This window comes from Elephas maximus, chromosome 4 (genome assembly GCF_024166365.1).
Source record: "Elephas maximus indicus isolate mEleMax1 chromosome 4, mEleMax1 primary haplotype, whole genome shotgun sequence".
Classification (NCBI taxonomy): Eukaryota; Metazoa; Chordata; class Mammalia; order Proboscidea; family Elephantidae; genus Elephas; species Elephas maximus.
Genome location: NC_064822.1, coordinates 143863014 through 143884379, shown reverse-complemented (window position 1 = coordinate 143884379; position 21366 = coordinate 143863014). Strand labels below are relative to the sequence as shown.

At 38.4% G+C, this 21366-nt stretch overlaps 1 protein-coding gene across 3 annotated transcripts in view; it reads right to left on the bottom strand.

Annotated features, from left to right (window-relative positions):
• Nucleotides 1-540: 540 nt before the first annotated feature.
• The window catches only part of ACSS3 (acyl-CoA synthetase short chain family member 3), a 175969-nt gene continuing 155143 nt past the window's right edge, over nt 541-21366 (bottom strand). For all 3 annotated transcript variants that reach the window (XM_049883956.1, XM_049883957.1, XM_049883958.1), the window contains 5 exons: nt 16903-16984; nt 14477-14599; nt 2253-2352; nt 1993-2168; nt 541-732 (listed from right to left, as the gene is read on the bottom strand). In XM_049883956.1, the coding sequence (XP_049739913.1) occupies nt 664-732; nt 1993-2168; nt 2253-2352; nt 14477-14599; nt 16903-16984 (550 nt within the window). In that variant the 3' untranslated portion in view covers nt 541-663. The remainder of the gene's footprint in view (nt 733-1992; nt 2169-2252; nt 2353-14476; nt 14600-16902; nt 16985-21366) is intronic.

Below are 21366 nucleotides of genomic sequence, written 5' to 3'. Positions count from 1 at the left end.
CATGAGACATGATAAGGGGCTCCCAGGGGCCTCTGTCTCCTGTCTCCTTAATAAAAGGCATTGGATTAAAATGAATCTAAGCTCTCTGCCAGGCATGTGGTTTCCCTTGACTAAGTAACAAATGATTTGAAGGCAGAGCTACAACTCCACTGTTAGCCTTCTACCAGGAAATGAATAGCTAGACAGGTCTTCCCAACTACAAAATAACTTCATCTGCCTATATGCTGATTTAAAGTTGCTTATATAATCCATGGTTCTTAATAATCCATGCATGTGGGCACCTCAAGAATGTTAGAGTTGGGTTTTAGGTTTTGAGTCAAAGAGGCTGTTCACCAATTTCTGAAAGTAGCTCTATATTAATGTCACTTTCAATTAAGATTTTTTTGTGTGGGGGGTACAGTTTTTAAAATCATACACTAGATGTATTTTCTCTTAAATTAAAGCCCTGGGAAACAGTTAATATAATAATGAGCCTTGTTACAGGTAACTGATAACAATGCTAATTGGGTCTAATTAAACAGAAGGCACAGGTTTTTTGCTAGTCTTCAAGTTCATTTTTTAATTTTTTACAGCAGGCTTTACAGTTAACATTTCAGTTTGCAAGTAGTTTCTATTTAACAATTTATTTCTAATAAACATTTACCCAAATCAGGAAAAAAAAAGTCAGGATGCCTGCTTCAGCACATCTTCTATGTGACTGAAAATGCTGGGGTCCTCAATCATAGGAGTTACCTGGAAAGAAAATTCGAGTCAGATGAATGCACTTCCCTCAATCTCCTCTACTGTTATTCAACAATTAGGTGCAATGTTGTATTCCCATTATCTTCTAACAGTCAAATATAAATGTCCAAAAATAAGAGATTTGGAATGAACGTTTTAAAATAACTTTATAATCTTCCAGAGTTATAAAATTAACTGTCCAATTAGCAAAACTATTGGTCCTAGATGGTGCTTTCTCTAGAGTTCCTTTTAAGCCATTTCTGTGTAGCTCTATAGAGAGAATATTTCTTTGACATTTTCTTCTACAATTACTCTTTCCTGTTGCATTGTCTTTCATTAGCTCTTGATGGTAAAATATGCATATCTATGCATGCATAATGAGCACACAAATTAAAAGTATACATATGCAAGAACCAAACTAAGTTTCCTAAAATAATTTTCACTCCAAAGGGGAAAACCAATTAGCATCTATGTCAATTAAGACTGTTAATACATCTATTGCCACCCTCAGTTGTTTTGCTTTGCAAATCACTAATAGTCATTAATGCCTATTAAGAAGGGAAAAAAACAGACCAAACCAAACCCCCTGCCGTGAGTCGATTCTGACTCATAGCGACCCTATAGGACAGAGTAGAACTGCCCTATATGGTTTCTAAGGAGTGCTTGGTGGATTCGAGCTGCTGGCTTTTTGATTAGCAGCCGTAGCTCTTAACCACTGTGCTACCAGGGTTTCCAAGGAAGGAAAAACCAAAAAACCAAACCCAGTGCCATCGAGTTGATTCCGACTCATAGTGACCCTATAGGACAGAGTAGAAATGCCCCACAGAGTTTCCAAACAGCACCTGGCAGATTCGAACTGCCGACCCTTTGGTTAGCAGCCATAGCACTTAACCACTACGTCATCAGGGTACCTTTAATTCAATAAGATTGAGTTTCCACAAGTATGCTTGAATTTAAGTGATATTGACTTCGTTACCAATAATAGAAATATTTTCACATACTGGTTCCTGTAGTCAAAGTAGATGATCTTTATTAATCTGATTTTCTTACCAAATCTCTCCTTCCTTCCTGTGTTGCTCATCCACTTCAGAGAAAATAGCTATGCATTCCCCCCTCCTCTTAACAATAAGAAAAAAGTAATACTATATGATTTTAGGGATACAATTCATGTTTGAGAGCCACTATTAAGAGTTTTGCTCTAAATTCGGGCTAATGCCAATGAAATGAAAAACATTTCAAAACTCAGCGTTAAAAACATCCTTGATAAGTTACCTCATACGGCTTTCCATTGACAAGGGCAGATAGAGCTGACCGAGGAATTTTGCCAGATCGAGTTTTGGGTAATTGTTTGACAAACACTGCATTTCGAAAAGCAGCCACAGGGCCAATGCTGTCTCTGACGTGTTTCACAATTCCTTCCAAAACTTTTTGCTCAGTTGTATTTATATCTAAGGAGAAAGTTCAGATGGTAAGCACTGAATTATACTTAGTCACACAGGACCTAGACAATCGGGGGGAGAAAGATCTCTCACCTTTTTTCAACACGCAGAGTGCTAATGGGACGGAACCTTTCAAAGGATCCTCCTTGCCAACAACAGCACAGTCTGCCACAGTACCATGGGAAAGGATTGACTGTAATAGAGAAATGTATTCCTTTAGAAAAAAAAAAAAAATACATGTATATATAATCTAATGTGTGTGTGTCTGTCTGTGTGTGTGTGGATGTGCATAATTTCAATTGGGAAAGACAAAAAAAATGCCAGAGAAGCCAAAAACCCATGGTTGCCTGCCTAAAAATTACTACTAATTCACAACATGATTACTAGTAGGGCGAGTGGTGAGTGATTGAGATCTCCGTGGTCGTCACTAGGGGTTGACAGTAACTCAGGCAAATTGCTTAGCTAACCTGAAAAGGAAGACAATTGTTTTCTTCACCTCGATTGTGTAGTATGAATCGAGATGAAATGTGCCTAGATACCACATGTAAACAAAGCACAATAGCCCTTGGGAAGCAGGTGCCTTCATGTCGATTTGGCTTTAATGCTGGTTACCATCAGAACACCTACCAGAGGAAGCTAACGCTGCCCCATGGCTAAAAAGTAATTTTATTTTGGGGTCTGATAAAACCAAAAAAAACCAAGCCCTTTGCCGTTGAGTTGATTCTGACTCATAGTGACCCTATAGGACAGAGAACTGCTCCATAGGGTTTCCAAGGAGTGCCTGGTGGATTCAAACTGCTGACATTTTGGTTAGCAGTCAAACTTTTGACTGCTACGCCACCGGGGTTTCTGGGGTCTGATAGTGAACAATACAGTATCCCATTCTTGAGTGACCCCCTACCCCTACCCCATCCAGAGGAGATCTTCCAGGACTTGAAAGAGGAGACTGAACATGGAGAGAAGGCTCTAACAACAGGCCGTCATTGCTATCAAGGGACCATTTTCATATTGCTCATCCTAAACTGTAAGTGCCTTGAAGAGCAAAGCAGCCATCTATCTGGAATCACAAGAATTCAGAGTTGAGTAACCGTAGGAAATAGAGGAGCCTAAAAACAAATAAAACAAAAAACCAAACCCATTGCCAACGAGTTGATACTGACTCATAGCAACCCTATAGGACAGAGTAGAATTGCTCAATAGGGTTTCCAAGAAGCACCTGGTGGATTTGAACTGCTGACCTTTATGGTTAGCAGCTGAACTCTTAACCACTATGCCACCAGGGTTTCCATAGAAGCTTAGGGTTTTAAAAAAAAAGATGATTTCCACTCTAATGGGATTTTTAAAAATGCATACTCAAAAACCCTTTTCTGAAAGATTAATACATACTTCAATGCCTCCAAACCTCAAACAGCTAGAGAAAACAGTGAAGCTTCTTGTACCCAACAGCTCATTTGGCAATTCTCGTTGTTTCCTCTACTCATTCATTCAACAAAACTTACTGAGTGTCTCTTATCTTCCAAACACTGTGCTAGGCTCAGTGGAGAGCAAAAGTAGGCAGTCCTGTCTCATGGTGCTTACAGTCTAGTAGGGGAGGCAAATGTTATCAAATAATAATTCATGTCTAATTATTATAAAAGTACAAATACAAACATGGTAAGTAAGGCTTCTAAAGGAAGGAATGTGGATTATTTATGTCAGCGACACAGCAAAAGCAACTGCCTCGGCAGCAGGCTGTGAGTCTTAGAGAAGGCCTCCTTGACGAAATGACATGGTGCTCAAGTGTAAAGGATGAGTAGGCGTTGATTAGGCAAAGAGGTAGGGGGGCAGAGGGTAATGTCCTGTGGGAGGACTGCAGATGTACCCTTTAAAACCTAAAGAGAATGGTGTGGCTGGAAAGCAGAGAACAAGAGTGAGAACAGTACAAGAGGAGAGGAAGATGCAGAGGCAGATAAGCATTGTGCCAAGGACTTCTGACTGTTAATGGCATTGGGAAGGTAGTAAAACATTTTCAGGAGTTGGGGAGATAATAAAATTGTACTGACTTTTGAAAATCATACTCCCTTTGGTTTCATCATGGAGAATAAATAGGTGTTATTGAGGGCAGGTGTCACAGTTTATACAGGAAAACTACTCTAGAGACTAAGGTTATTGTATAGTAAACCGAAAAAAAAAAAAAAAAAAACCCATTGCAGTTGAGTCAATTCCAACTCATAGCAACCCTACTATGGTATGGTAGACTAAGGTTACGGTATGAAGATAGAGGACAAGATTCTAGGGGTAAAATTGACACAACGGTTGTTAAGTTAGATATGGATCATAGAGAATGCACAGGGTTTAAGGACGATTCTCTGGTTTTTGACTGAAGCAGCTGGTTGTGATGTCACTTTCTAAGAAGACAGAAAACAGTAGGGACTATGCTTGGCAGGAAAGATGATGTGTTAAATCATGTCCCATTGAAATACTTTTGAGACATCTAAATGGATAGTAGAGATAGTTGATAAGTGGATTAGAGGAGAGGGTTAATTTGGAGATGCAAATTTGAATGTGATGGGAATGGAATTCATGGAGCTGAAAAAGATTATTTAGGGAGAAAAAGTAGTGAGAAGAAAAAAGTACAAGCCTAGAGGAACTCCAACATCTAAAGGTCACATGGAAAAGGAAAAGCCTGCAAACTAGACTAAAATGACACAGCAAGAGAGGTAGGAGAAGAATCAGTAGAGTTTAGGACATCCCATATTCAAGTCTCAAATTTTCCATGAGGATTTTTCTTTCTTTTAAATTAAGCCAAGTTGAAAATGAAATTTTTCTTATCTGAACTCCTTCAAGACTCAAGTAACTACTAGAAAATTTGATACAAAACCAGTGTACTTTGTCACACTGCCTGTAATTAAGCACACAACTCAACATTTCTCCTATATCTTATTGTAAATATTAGGATTAAAGTAATGGCTTGTAAAGGTTGCCATTCATGTAGTTCTTGACTCCTACAGTGCTAAGCATTATTTTTGTTATTGCTGTTGGTTTCAGTTGAATCAGCTCCAACTCATGGAGACCTTATGTATAACAGAATGAAACATTGCCCAGTCCTGCACCAGCCTCACAATCTTTGGGTATGTTTGAGCCTATTGTTGCAGCCACCATGTCAATTCATCTCATGGAAGTTTCTCTTCATTTTTGCTGACCTTCTACTTTACCAGACAATGTTATTCTGCTATTCATAAGGTTTTTACTGGCTAATTCTTTTCAGAAGTAGACCTCCAGGCCCTTCTTTCTGGTTTTAGTCTGGAAGCTCAGCTGAAACCTGTCCATCATGGGTGACCCTGCTGGTATTTGAATACTGGTGGCATAGCTTGCAGCAACACAGCAACACCCAACCCCCCACAGTATGACAAACTGACAGACACATGTGGGAACAGAACAAGGAGATGATGCATGGTTTAAAGTCAGGAAAGGTGTGTATCAGGATTGTACACTTTCACCATACTTATTCAATTTGTATGCTGAGCAAACAATCCAAGAAGCTGGGCTATGCGAAGAAAAATGGGGCAACAGGATTGGAGGAAGACTTATTAACAACCTGTGAATGCAAACGATTCTACCTTGCTTGCTGAAAGTGAAGAGGACTTGAAGCACTTACTGATGAAGACCAAAGACCAGAGCCTTCAGTATGCATTACACCTCAGCATAAAGAAAACAAAAATCCTCACGACTGGCCCAATAAGCAACATCAGGATAAAGTGATGAAAGATTCAAGTTGTCAAGGATTTCATTTTACTTGGATCCAAAATCAACACCCATGGAAGCAGCAGTCAAGAAATCAAAAGACACATTGCATTGGGCAAATCTGCTGCAAAGGACCTCTTTAAAGTGTTGAAAAGCAAAGACGTCACCTTGAAGATTAAGGTGCCCCTGACCCAAGCCATGGTATTTTCAATCACATCATATACATGGAAAGCTAGACAATGAATAAGGAAGACGGAAGAAGAATTGATGCCCTTTAATTGTGGTGCTGGCAAAGAATATTGAGTATACCATGAACTTCCAAAAGAACAAACAAATCTGTCTTGGAAGAAGTACAACCAGAATGCCCCTTAGAAGCAAGGATGGTGAGACTATGACTCAAATACTTTGAACTTGTTATCAGCAGGGATCAGTCCCCGGAGAAGGTAATCATGCTTGGTAGAGTGTCAGTGAAAAAGGGGATGGACTGCCACAGTGGCTGCAACAATGGACTCAGGCATAATAAGGACTGTGAGAATGGTGCAGGACTGGGCAGTGTTTCGTTCCGTTGTACATAGGGCTGCTGTGAGTCGGAATTGACTGGATGGCACCTAACAACTACAATTACTTTACAAACATGATATCCTTTTATAGTGATTGGTCTTTCCTGATGACGTATCCAAAGTAAGCAAGGCAAAGTCTCACCATTCTCACTTCTAAGGAGCATTCTGGCTATACTTCCTACAAGAGGAATTTGCTTGTTCTTCAGGCAGTCCATGGTATATTCAACATTCTTCACCAACACCACCACTAAAATGTATCAATTATCTTTGATCCATTGTCCAGCTCTCACATGTATATGAGGCAATGGAAAAGTCCATGAAGTTTGCACCAGGCATACCTTAGTCATCAAAGTGATAGGTTTTCTCCTTTAAAATTCTAAAGAGATCTTTTGCAGCAGATTTTCCCGTTGCAATATGTCATTTGATTTCTGGACTGGTATTTCCATCGGCATTGGTTGTTGATCAAAGTAGAATGAAATCCCTGACAATTTGAACTTCTTTGCTATTTATCATGATGCTGTTTGTTGGAACAGTTGTGAGGATTTTCATTTTCTTTATATTCTGGTGTAATCCATGTTGAAGGTTGTAGTCTTTGACCTTTATCAATTGTTTTCACTTTTAGTAAGCAAGATTTTGTTATCTGCATATCACAGGTTGTTCACCAGTCTCCCTCAAATCCTGACTCAAAATTCTTCTCAGATTATTTGTTCAGCATACAGATTGAATAAGTAAAATGAAGGATACAACCCTGCCACACACTTTTTCCGATTTTAAACGATTAGTATCCCCTTGTTCTGTTTGAATGACTCTCTTAATTCATTTTGTGGTAATAGGTCTGGTAAATGTCTGTCATTTTTTGTTTATGGATTCTTGTCTTTTTTATTATGAATTTTAATGGTTTTAAAAGGTTTCATGATTTCAGTGGGTTAAACTACCCAGGTTTCTCAATTGTTTATAGAACTTTTAGTTTTAGAAAAGTTTGTTTGAATCAAGCACCCTCATGAGATGTATGAATCTACTCTGCAATGAGAGGTTGTCTGTGCAGTGGGAAGAAAGAAGAATGCCTTTTTAAGTCCTCTGACATTGGAATGGAAACCCTGGTGGCATAGTGGTTAAGAGCTATGGAGGTTAACCAAAAGGTCGGCAGTTCTAATCCACCAGGTGCTCCTTGGAAACTCTCTGGGGCAGCTCTGCTCTGTCCTATAGGGTTGCTTTGAGTCGGAATTGACTCGATGGCAATTTTTTTTTTTTTTTTTTTTTTTTAACATCAGAGTAATCTAGCAAACTGTCAAGAGAGATTTCGCATCTTCATCAGCATTCAGGATACTATTCACCAATTTTACAGCTATTTAAATCTAGTAGTCGTCTAATCCAGGGTAGAAGTGAAACTGCATGGCATCTTCGTTCGGTACACAGTTACTTTAAGGAAATATAGTCAAGCTTGAAGAAATTATTCCTAAAATATCGAACAAAATAACTAACTTGGACAAACAATGACACTGTGGTCAGAACAACTTTCAAAAGGGAAAATTTTATGTGAACACTGCCCTAGGCTTTAAATGCAGCATTTTAATGCCAGATTTTTAAGTTCCCAAGTAAACCAGCAGGATTATTTAACATACTGAAACTTAAACTGTAAGGGAAAGAATGAAATCAAGGACCCTGACTTGTTCCCTAGAGATATCTTTGCATGAGCCTTGCCCCCAAGAGTGAAGAGAATTGAGCAAGAAGGGCCACGTTAGCTCTTATTAATTTTAGCCTACCTCCTCTTAGCTAGCAGATTTCGGACCCAAATTTCTTAAAAACTCTTTCAACTTCCATCAAAGTTTCCCAACTGTCTAGGTGGGAGCTAAATTTTGAAACACTAATCAATTGTTCAAATAGATTTGATTATTACTTAATAGTTACAGAAGGCCCTCAGGTGTTGGGACCTGCAAAGACGATGTCCTCTTCAAGTTATAAAGGCTATTCTAAGGCTCTACTTTCTCATGCTGAGAATAGAAAAGAACATACGAGTTTCCAGAAACATTTTCAATTTAGTAATCGTAATCGAGTTTCTGTTTGATTTAGTCTTATGTAAGGTGATACATTTGTCAAATTTTTACTCTGGGGAACTGGAAAAACACAGGTATTTTCATTATGTATAAAAACAACACTCAATTATTTTTTCCTACAAATGAGATTTTGAGTGGATTATGACCCTCAAGTTAAAGTTCAAATAGTAGAAGTAGAATACAGCATTTACCACTGAGAACTCTGGAAAAGCATTAAAATATAAAGTAAGGTTTGGGCATTTTAGTAAGTGTTGGTTATGTTATCAGTATAAGCATTTCAGCATACGTAAAGCAACAATTTTTTAAACAATTTTGCTAGGGACTGGTACAAACCCAGTAAAGAATGCAGGCTCACAATTCTCTCAGAGATTCCAATATAGAGAAGACAAACTTCCTAAGAACTGAGATATTAATTTTCTTATTAAATATAAACATTCAATAAAGAGCTAATCACTTAATTCATATAAAAGGAAATGTTCATTTAAAAAGTTAAGTGTTGAGAGGTGTACAGTTATGTGCTGTAAATACTCCAAGACTCAAAGACAAAATTACTGCTAGACACCAATGATTTTGGCACTTCTTTTTTTTCCTGTTTCCATTTTAACGCCTATAGTCTGTCTGGAAACCCTGGTGGCATAGTGCTTAAGAGCTACAGCTGCTAACCAAAGATCGACAGTTCGAATCCACCAGGTGTTCCTTGGAAACTCTATAGGGCTGTTCTACTCTGTCCTATAGGGTTGCTATGAGTCAGAATCGACTCAATGGCAATGGGTTTGGTTTGGCTTTGGTTTATCTCCTGCCTGCCTCACTCTGCTGCTACATATTGTGAGAAGGATGTCATTAGAAAAATATTAAAGCATAGGATATATTTGAATAGGTTGCCACTTATTCTAAAAGGAGCATTATTGAGGACTTAAGCTGATAATAACAGCTGTGCATACATAATTCCAGTATTTTGGTTGGCTGAACATGCCAAGAATACAGGTAACATTGGAGCTAATCTACTGGAAACAAGAAACTAAACGTTCATGTAACCAGAACCACCATTTTGCTGACACACCAGACTACGTGAAGCATACATTCAACTTCAAGTTTCACAAAATTCAGTCATTTCAAAACAAGATAACAGAATAGCATACTAGGTCATATGTTCCAAAATATAAAATTCTTTCCTGTTGCTCAAACAATACCACATTGACCGAAAAATCAATGTCAGTGGAAAACAAAACAAAACAAAAAGTCATCATGACAGGAAGTATTAAGCTGTTAAGTTTGGGCTGAAGATAAAAAGAGCTTCTAGAGAAGGTCCCACCAAACTTTTAGAGAAGGTAACTACCTTTCAATTAGGAGAAAAGTAACTAAACTAAACTACTCATTGAATTGTTTGTTGTGCTGCTTTAAACAGTTTCTTTAACTTGCAGTTTGTCCCATTCAGTTTAGAAACAATTGTGTTTCTAGTTGGGTTTTTGGTGGTTTCTGGAAAAGATGATGTAAATACAGTCTACGTTATCTCTCCCAGTAATTTTAACTAAAAATCCTGAGCTAAAATACACAAACCAACTATCAGAAGACTCTGTCAGAACTCAAAGGGCAACCTAGAGGTGAATTCCGTTTTTTTGGTTTGTTCGTCCGGTTTTAGTTTTTTTTACAATTACAAACTCTAGGCTAAAAGAGGCTAAAATCTACAAACAATCAGAAGACTATCAAAACCCAAGAGACGACCTCCTGGTGAGTTCCCTGTTGTTACCTTGTTTTTATTTTGTGTTGTTGTAGTTGTGGCTTGTTTGTTTTTCCTCTTATATATTCTACACTGGACACTGGAGCATTCCCAGAGCTGAAACTGCCAATATGTGGACAGAAAAAGCCTCAAGAAAAGCCTGCTGTCTCTAGCCAGAAGAAAGGAAAGGGAAGAAATGGAACCCTTTTGGCTTTATTCTCCCTACTGCAGGTGAACACCAGCAAAGAAATAGTCCTCGCCCCCCCAGTCCCTACAGTGCCATAGTGACTTTGTGGACTCTCCACACTGTTCACCAAGTTAATGGTTGGAAAGCGCTGTGCCTTACTTTCTCTACTGTCACTGCACAGCAGATCCTATGAGATGGAGCCCTGGGACCTCTCTTACCCTTGTTATTGTTGTTGTTAGGGTTCATCGAGTCAGCTTTACACTCATAGAGGGCCCATGTGACAGAGTAGAATTGCCTCATAGGATTTTCTAGACTGTAGTATTTTCAAGGCTGGGAGCAGATTGCCAGGTCTTTCTCCTGCAGAGCCACTGTGTGGGTTTGGACTGCCAGCCTTTCAGTTAGCAGCCAAGTGCTTAACCACTGTGCCAGCCAAGGCTGCTTATACCAAGAGAACACCTGGAAATAATCAGTGCTGCTTGCCCTCCCTGCTAGTGTTCAAGACAGTCCTTGAGGGTGGAGTCCTGTTGATTTGCTCCGCACTGTACCAGGCAAGCACCAGCAAAGAGGCAGAACCTCTCCCTTTCCTCAGAGGCACTGTGTGGCCAACCTGCAGGACTGAAGCCTGGTAACAGTGTGAGGAGGCTAAAGCCTTGACTTTCTACAAAGAAAAATAGCAGGAGGTAGCCCTGGAAAGTGCTTTAGAGACTTAAGAGAGGATAACGAAGAAGAGGGAGTTGGAGAAAGGGATGCTTTAAATCTGTTTAGAGTCCTGGGCCCACTCTCAAGCTCTTCATGCATTCATCCAACCACAGCCCACACAGAAAAGGTTCTGAACACTAGGCTCAGGTTTCAGACTGGCTTCTGGGAAGGTCACAGGTAGGAAAGATCAGAATATCACTGCAAAGGACTTAAAGAATACATTGAGGTTGGAACCAATGATGTATGGTCCAACCTTAACTGGAATGATCATCTGCTAAAATAAACAAGCAACAAGAACAAAAATCCAGAATATTTAAACAGGATCCAGAATTTCATAAGACAATATTCAAAATATCCAGGATAAAACCATCTGTACAATAAGCATAAAAATTAACAAATATGCATATTAAAAATCCAACATTAACCATGGCCCAGAAAGTATGGGTAAACACTCTTGTAATGAATGAGAGCATAGACATTCTCAGAAAAGAAATAAAGGCTATGAAAAAGAACCAAATAATTCAAAAGAGGAGAGGAAAGAGGAAATGGAGGAATGAAAAGAAAAATTGTTGTTGTATGCCATCAGTTGAGTCAATCCCGACTCACAGTGACCCCATAAACCCAACCCATTGCCATCGAGTCAATTCCAACTTAAATTGACCCTACAGGACAGAGTAGAACTGCCCTATAGGGTTTCCAAGGAGTGCCTGGTAAATTTGAACTGTGAACCTTTTGGTTAGCAGCCTTAGCTCTTAACCACTATGCCACTAAGGTTTCCACAGGACAGAGTAAAATTGCCCTGTAGGATTTTCTAGGCTGTAATCTTTAGGGGTAGCAGATCACTTGGTCTTTTCTCCCATGAAACTACTGGTAGATTCGAACCACCAACCTTTTGGTTAGCAGCCGAGTGCTTAACCTTTGCACCGTTAGGGCTCCTTGAAAAGGATAACTAATAATAAAGAGGTGGACATAAATATAAATGTATCAATAATCTATCAGTATGTGAAGCATACTGATCGAGATAGGTTAAAACTGAAAGGATGAAAAAGGTAAATGATTCAAACACTAGCCAAATAAAGCTAAGAGTGACTATATGTCACAAAAAAAAGCAGACTTCAGAACAAAGAAAATTAACATAGATTAAAAAATCAATATAAAAAAGAATACATTTCAACCAAGTGAGGTTTATTCCACTGATGCAAGGAATGTAAATGATTTTTTAACAGCTGAAAATTAATCAATGTAATTTACCACATTAAGAAGCAAAGAGAAAACAAATGATCATATCAATAGAGTCAGAAAAAACATTTGACAAAACTTAACATACATTTTTGAGTAAAAATAAAACAAAACAAAACTCAGCAAATTAGGAGTAGAAGGGAACTTCCTCAATTTGATAAAAAGTATCTATAAAAACACCTGCAGGTAATATCATTCTTTTCTTTTTTTTTAATTGCTGTTGAAAATATACGCAAGAAAGCATACACTGATTCAACAATATTTACATGTACAATACAGTGATACTGATTACATTCTTCAAATTGGGCAGCCATTCTCATCCTTCTTTTATGATTTGTTCCTCCCCTATTGACATAAATTCATTTTCTCTTAAGCTTCCTATCTAACCTTTCCAGTTGCTGTTGTCAGTTTGATCCTATATGGTAAGTTCTTTAAAAGATCACAATGCTCATTGCAGACAGTCTTTACTAGCTAAGGTAGACTGTTGCTTGGTTTAAAGAAGACATGGGGAAATATTTTTGGTGCATGGTTTCAGGGTTAAAGATTATCTCAGAGCAGTAGTTTTGGAGGTTCATCCAGCCTCAGCAGCTCCTGAAAGTCTGGATTCCATGAGAATAGAAATTTTGTTTCCCATTTTCCCCCCATAAGCATTCTTCTTTAGAACCTTTGACTGAAACATTCAGCAATGGTAGCCAGGCACCATCCAGTTTTCCTGGTCTCATGGTAAAGAAGGCAGTTGTTCATGGAGGCAGTCAACCATGCATTCCAGTCCCTCTGTTTTTGACTCTTATTGTAATATTAATTTTAATGGGAAAAGACTAAATGCTTTTACCCTAAGATCAGGAACTAAGAAAGGGTGTCTCTTTCACTGCTATTATTTAACATCATACTGGAAGTCCTAACCAGCTCTAGAAAACCAAGAAAAAATAAAAGTATTCAGATTGGAAAGAAAGTAACTAAGGTGTCTCTATTCACAGACAACATGATTGCCCACATAGAAAATTCCCAAGGAATTTACAAAATTCTCCTAGAACTAATAAGTTTAGCAAGCTCACAGAACACATATCTTATACGAAATCAATAGTATTTCTATATAGTTGCAATAAAAAATTGGAAACCAAAATTTAAAAAACCAACGCCATTTATAATGGCTATAAAAACTTAAATAATTAAGTATAAAAACCAAAAAAACCAAACCCACTGCCGTCGAGTTGATTCCGACTCATAGCACCCCTATAGGACAGAGTAGAACTGCCCCATAGAGTTTCCAAGGAGCGCCTGGAGGATTTGAAGTGCCAACCTCTTGGTTAACAGCTGTAGCACTTAACCACTACGCCACCAGGGTTTCCGATACATCTCACAAAATATGTTTAAAATCTGTATGCTGAAAAGTGCAGAATGCTGATGAGGAATATTTTAAAAGATCCAAATAAATGGCAAGACATACAAAATTCATACTAACACACACTGCATTAGGCCATTTTTATAACATTCTCAAGAAGAGGGGAAAAAAAACATAGGGACAGAGAAAACTCAGTGTTTTTCAGGGGTCAGGTAGGGTCAGAATACAAAGGTGACATTACGAAAGTATTATTTGTCAGTGTCGAAATGGCTCTGTATTCCTGTCTTTGATGGTGTTACAAAGATCCGGGCAAATGTAAAAACTCAGAATTGTACAACCAAAAAGTAAATTTTACTCTATGTATAATTAAAAAAAAATAAAATCATTAAAAAACAGAATACTGTGGACTTTGAGTAACTCACATTTAATATATATATATATATTAGAATTTAAGAGTGCAATAAAATGTTTACATCCCATACCACTTAAAGACTATATACACAAACCAAGGCATGAGATGCAAATTCATACAGACTCACCTATAAAGAATAAGTATATTTAAGTACTTAAAACTCCTCACTACTCCCCAGGCAGAGATGGGCAGGAGGTAGTGTGGAGAATATGCAAATCTACATGACAGGAGGTGAGGTGAGAAAGATACTAAAATAACATCGCTTCTGCTTTAGATCAATGATGTGGTCATTTTCCAGGCAGAATGATTTTACTTCAATAGTGTCTGCAGTTCAGCTGTGCTCCTAAACACTACCTGGGATAGAATATCAATAATCATCAATACCTCTTCAATGGCACCTGCAGAAATCCTATGACCAGCAACATTTATTACATCGTCAACTCGAGACATAACATACACATAGCCTTCTTCATCCATGTAACCAGCATCCATGGTGTCATAGTATCCCTGAAAATAAGAACAAAAATGTTAATTAGCATGTATTTTTTTTATTATTAGGCAATACAATCATTCTTAAGCTTTGGAAAAATATGATGGCAATGGATTTACTGTATGCATTTGTCTTTCTTTCATAACTAGACTGTGGAGTTAAATGACCTTTGATTTTGAAAGCTTACTAGAATCTCCTTGCTCCTCTAACACCAGGAAGAAATTAAAGTGTTCTTACATATGTTTAAGTGTTTGAACTTAGAGTTGTAAAGTTTATGAACCCAATTTCACTTTTTTAATGGAGAAGTAAAAGCTCAATATTTCCAATATATTTTGGTATTGCAAAGTAATTCTTTGGTAGATTTCCTCTTAATTGTATTAATTTTTAAAAGCTTTAAATCTCCCTATGAATAATTACAAAATATAGCACTAGTTTATTAACACGGATTGGGATTAGACTCAAGTTTCAGTGAAATTTAAAAGTATGTATAAAATTTAATTTTTAAGCAACTCAAAGTAGTACTTCTTCACTGATTAGAAGTTAACATAGAATGAAGAATAAGAAGTATAAAGAAAATAAATGTTGCTTCCCCTAGTGCTTCTAAATTTTCGTGGTATCTACGTTTGTGAGCATGAGCTTTGGCGCAAAACCACGTGAGTCACTGTGTTTCTTAGCTTTCTGAGACTCCATGTTAAATGGGGCAATGATCTCTGCCTTATAAAGCTGCTGTGACTGTGAAATAGAGACTGTGGTATGGTAAGTAGACAGGACATGTCTTGGCACATCCTGAGCCCTTAATAATTGGTAGCTTTCTTACTGCAATTACTATTATTAAGACTATTAGAGAGAGAGAGTAGAGTAGTGGTGAAGAGCATGGACTCTGGAGCCAGCCTATATGGATTCAATTCTGAGCTCTATCATTTCTAAGCTGTGTGACTCTGGGCAAGTTACTCAATCCTTCTGTGCCTCAATAGTCCTATTGGTTAAATGGGAATTTTAATAGTATCTACCTCATGGATTGTTGTGGGGATTAAGTGAATTAATGTAGGAAAAACATTTAGGCATAGTATATACTGAAGTGCTATTATTAAGCCCTCAGATGAGAGATGTGAGGTCAGGTAACAAGACGGGATAGAATCGCTCTATATAACTTAACCATAAACTGGGACCTTGAGGGAATTTTCAGCATTAGTGTTCATCATGTTCAAAGCACATACACGTATTGTTTGCCTTTGTCAGGTTATAATTAATCATATCAGGACTCTGATGATTTAACTGTGGCCCATCAGGCAGATAGATTGGGCTGACTGGAACCAACTACGCTGACAAATCTTCCCTGCCAGAGTCCATCGGGGGCATGTTTAATCTTGGCTTCTGAGGTCATTTGACATTGAGATCTCATTCTGAAGGAAGCTATTTTTATTCTTGTCATTTTTCTACTTGATTAGGTTATCTGCCTTTCACTCACAAATAATAAAGATAGAATGCTAAGTACTTAGATTCACTTTTTTTTATGAAATTCTGATCATTCATTCCTTTTTACTGAGCCTATAATGAGGATCAGCCATCTCTCTCAGGGAAAGATGCAGAAGTGAAAGGGCAGCAGAAAGGTGATGATGAGATCCGGAAGTGTATTAGCAATAAGGTTCTGTTATGACCACAACGCACATGGCCTATGCATGGAATAACGGGTAAGTCACGAAACAGGAAACAGGACTACACTGTAGCATAATTATCCGGGGCACTGGGATCGGGCTTTAAGAACACTGTCTCAACCCTGTATCTGCACTTTCAAATGGGGTTTTAAAATAAAAAGCACAGAGACCATTTAGGATAGGATGCCAGAAATAGTAAAGAAATGGAAAAATACAATATCCAGCAATCAGAATGAATTTTGCTCATGTAACTAAGACTAGAGGAGGTTAAGGGGTGTTCATGACAGTGTACGACTCTGATCAGTTGCTCTCAGTCTGTCAAGGGGAATCCAATAGAGAGAATGATATAGAACCTTTGAAAAATATCTTGATTTAACAAAAAAAAATTCCTGATACCGAGAGGGCTGTTAAAATCTTGGAAAACTGACTAAGGGGAACTGGGGAATTTCTATCTCCATGGACTGATAAAAATAAGTATAAAAATGACTTATTTAGACAATTGTGGTTTGGGCATTCTCATCCCTCTGAGCTAGAAACTGGTCCTGGTGACCTTTAAAATTGCCTTTGTGGTCTATGATTCTAGGAGGAAGTTGCTCAATTTAATAGGCAAGAACTGCAGAGAAGTACGGAAAAAGGTAACAAAAAATATATATTAAATTTCTTACGGGAAATTTTTTGAAGTATAGATGTTTGAATGCTTCCTGATTCTTCCAGAGTCCTGAAAAAGCCCCAGGTGGTAATGGCAGCCTTACATAAAAACAGAGCAGTTAGAATTATGATGAAAGTGGTTATAAAAACAGATTGATTAGAAATATTATTCTTCCGGTGTGATGGATAATCACAATTCAAATTCCACATTGAAAGGTGACCCCTGAATCTGCTGGACAGATCACGTCTAATTGAGACCAAATCATCTGCAGAATCATTGAGGAACTACAGTAGTTTCTGGGAAATGCACATTTTTCCACACAAATGTGACACACACATTTGGCATTCAAACAGTTATTAGTAGCAATCATTGTTAAGATAAAAAACATACTTACAAAAAAGAACCAAATATGCATCACTGAACTACTCTTGAAAAGAATTTTCTGTCCCCACATGAAGATAATTTTTTTTTAGAAGTACCAAGGAACCAGCTGCCACCCCTGCCTATTTGTGTCATCCCAGTTGTTGAAAAGTGACTTGCTTTCACGTAAGTTAGCACTCTTGCACTGTGTGTGGAATGTTGCAATTAAGCATTCAGTGTACAACCTTATCTTTACAATCACTGTGCCTCCGTCCCCTGGAGTGCCTTCTCAACCTGTGTGATTTCTCACTTCTAAGAACACACAGAGATACTTGAGCATATAAAATATAAGGCAGCATATGAGTATGCCTTTTTTTCTTTTTATTCAGTGAAATTCCTCCTGTACGTCTTTCTTCTTCCATAGTGCCAAGCAAGCTTTATACACATGGCAAGGACTTTATCTATTTACCTACCTACCTATCTTTATTTACTTGTGTAAATAAATACATTCTTATATTGGCTCCTTGTAGGAAGAGCCTAACAAGGGTGAGTACTCAAATTACTTTCTGGAGATAGAGACCTTTTAGATGCTTTATAGTTTGAAAACTTAGATATTAATAAAACTTAGGGACATTTAAAAAACTACCCTTTCGAACTCACACAATAAAAAATGCCAGTGAAACGGTTGACTTCACAGTGCTGATGCTGAAAAATTCAAAGCGACGTATACATGGCTACTGCCCACATGAGGCGACATCACATGCCCTCCCCCCGAGAAGTGTTTTCAGTGCTCACAGGGCAAAAAGGCATCCGGATGATATAGAGGTCACCCTAAAAATAGATCTCTGAGGCACTGGATTTTATTCTCACATTCTGTCAGGCAGGAAAATACTGCTACAAGTGGGGCCAACTGCCAGTGCCTCCTTGGCCAGCCCTGCTTTTGCTGCTCCTTTCCACCCTTCCACCATATCCAGTAGTGGCCCTGGTAAAACTATCTCACTTACCAGGTTCACTTTTTAGATTATTTTAAGACTGACAACAAATGCTACAGCAGCATTTTTAGATCTCATGTAATTACATAAAACGCATGGGAAAAGATTTTATAATCTATAAAAGAGCTCCACAGGTGCTGGTGTGTTGTGGCTGCTGCCATTGCTGCTGTTTTTGCAGCATCACTAAACCTTCGCAGAAGCAGCAGGGTGGAGCAGATAAACTCATGCATCAATCTTTCTGACTTGCCATGTATGTACATTCACCTCATCATTTTTTTCAGTTGTGAATATTTTAGAAAAAATTTTAAGATCACTGATTATTAAACTCTGAAATAAAACATGAATATGACAACCATTAAAACCAACCAATTAAGCCCACTCTTTAGACAAATATTAGACAGGACTATAAAACAAAAAATAATACACATGAGGGACGTGCTTCTTAGTTCAATCATGAGACATGAGACCAAATGGACAGCTCATGTCCAAAAGCAGGATAAGAAGGCAGGAAAGGACAGGAACTGGTGGTATGGACACAGGGAACCTGGAGTGGAAAGGGGAAGTGTGCTGTCGAATTGTGGGGATTGCAACCAATGTCACAAAACAATATGTTCATAAATTTTTTAATGAGAAATTTTTTTTAATCCGATTAAGCAGGGTCCTTGGTGGAGCAGTGGTTAAGGGTTTGGGGGCTAACCAAAAGGTCAACAGTTCGATTCCACCAGCTGCCCCTTGAGAACCCTATGGGGCAGTTCTACTCTGTTCTGTAGGGTTACTATGAGTTGGGATCCACTCAACTGCAAAGGGTTTGGCTTTTGTTTGGAGCTTAAAAAAGTAAAAGGATACTAAGAAGAGGTGGTAAATCAAATGCCAATAGGGATCCAAATGTTGTTGTTGTTGTTAGGTGCCGTCGAGTTGGTTCCGACTCATAGTGACCCTATGCACAACAGAACAAAACACTGCCCGGTCCTGAGCCATCCTTACAATCGTTGTTATGCTTGAGCTCATTGTTGCAGCCACTGTGTCAATCCATCTCATTGAGGGTCTTCCTCTTTTCCGCTGATCCTGTACTCTGCCAAGCATAATGTCTTTCTCCATGGGCTGATCCCTCCTGGCAACATGTCCAAAGTATGTAAGATGCAGTCTCGCCATCCTTGCCTCTAAGCAGCATTCTGGCCGCACTTCTTCCAAGACAGATTTGTTCATTCTTTTGGCAGTCCATGGTATATTCAATATTCTTCGCCAACACCACAATTCAAAGGCGTCAACTCATCTTCAGTCTTCCTTATTCATTGTCCAGCTTTCACATGCATATGATGCGATTGAAAATACCACAGCTTGGGTCAGGCACACCTTAGTCTTCAGGGTGACATCTTTGCTCTTCAACACTTTGAAGAGGTCCTTTGCAGCAGATTCACCCAATGCAATGAGTCTTTTGATTTCTTGACTGCTGCTTCCATGGCTGTTGATTGTGGATCCAAGTAAAATGAAATCCTTGGCAACTTCAATCTTTTCTCCGTTTATCATGATGTTGCTCATTGGTCCAGTTGTGAGGATTTTTGTTTTCTTTATGTTGAGGTGTAATCCATACTGAAAGCTGTGGTTTTTGATCTTCATTAGTAAGTGCTTCAAGTCCTGTTCACATTCAGCAAGCAAGGTTGTGTCATCTGCACATAATGCAGGTTGTTAATGAGTCTTCCCCCAATCCTGATGCCCCGTTCTTCTTCATAGAGTCCAGCTTCTCAGATTATTTGTTCAGCATACAGACTAAATAGGTATGGTGAAAGAATACAACCCTGATGCACACCTTTCCTGACTGTAAACCAATCAGTATCCCCTTGTTCTGTCCTCACAACTGCCTCTTGATCTATGTAAAGGTTCCTCATGAGCACAATTAAGTGTTCTGGAATTCCCATTCTTCGCAGTGTTATCCATAGTTTGTTATGATCCTCACAGTCGAATACCTTTGCATAGTCAATAAAACATAGGTAAACATCCTTTTGGTATTCTCTGCTTTCAGCCAGGATCCATCTGACATCAGCAATGATATCCCTGCTTCCACGTCCTCTTCTGAAACCGGCCTGAATTTCTGGCAGTTCCCTGTCGATATACTGCTGCAGCCGTTTTTGAAAGATCTTCAGCAAAGTTTTGCTTGCGTGTAATATTAATGATATTGTTCTATAATTTCCACATTCGATTGGATCACCTTTCTTGGGAACAGGCATACATATGGATCTCTTCCAGTCAATTGGCCAGGAAGCTGTCTTCCATATTTCTTGGCATAGATGAGTGAGCACCTCCAGTGCTGCATCTGTTTGTTGAAACATCTCAATTGATATTCCATCAGTTCCTGGAGCCTTGTTTTTCACCAATGCCTCAGAGCAGCTTGGACTTCTTCTTTCAGAACCATTGGTTCCTGATCATCTGCCACCTCTTGAAATGATTGAATATTGACTAATTTTTGGTATAATGACTCTGTGTATTCCTTCCATCCAAATAGATAACATTAATGAGTAAAGCAGACCACATGTTAAATAAACAGTAACAAATAACAACAAACTTGATGAAAATGTCTTTTGTTTGCACAGTAAACAAAGAATAATTTTCAGTTGCTCCAAGAAATGTACCATGATATATGTGTCTTTTATGGTGCCATTTTTTGACAGAAAAACATGTATAAAATACATCTCTACTGTAAGAAAAATAAAAGACAACTGTGATAATAAATGGCATTCAGGCTGGACTGGGACCAACAGAGAACAGTAGTGTCTGAAGCAAATTAGAATACAAATACTAGGTCCAATGGGAGCCATTGTTTCTTAGCTCCAGCTGATTGCTGATATACAGGGATGCTGATCCAAATAAAACATATAATATTTCCCATACTAAGAACTATGTGAGTAAAGGTGTATATTGTTAAACAAGAGTCCCTCTCATTTTATTTACTTCATCAAAGGTTCAGATCCACCAGAATCTACACACTGCCTCTTCACAGTAAATGGAGACACCTAAGTGTATGTCAGTTTCAACTTGAAATTGCATATGAGCAACTGATAGTCTGTTCCACAGTCGACCCTGGCCTTCTTCTGACTGAAGATATTGAGCTCTTCCATCATCTCTTTCTACTG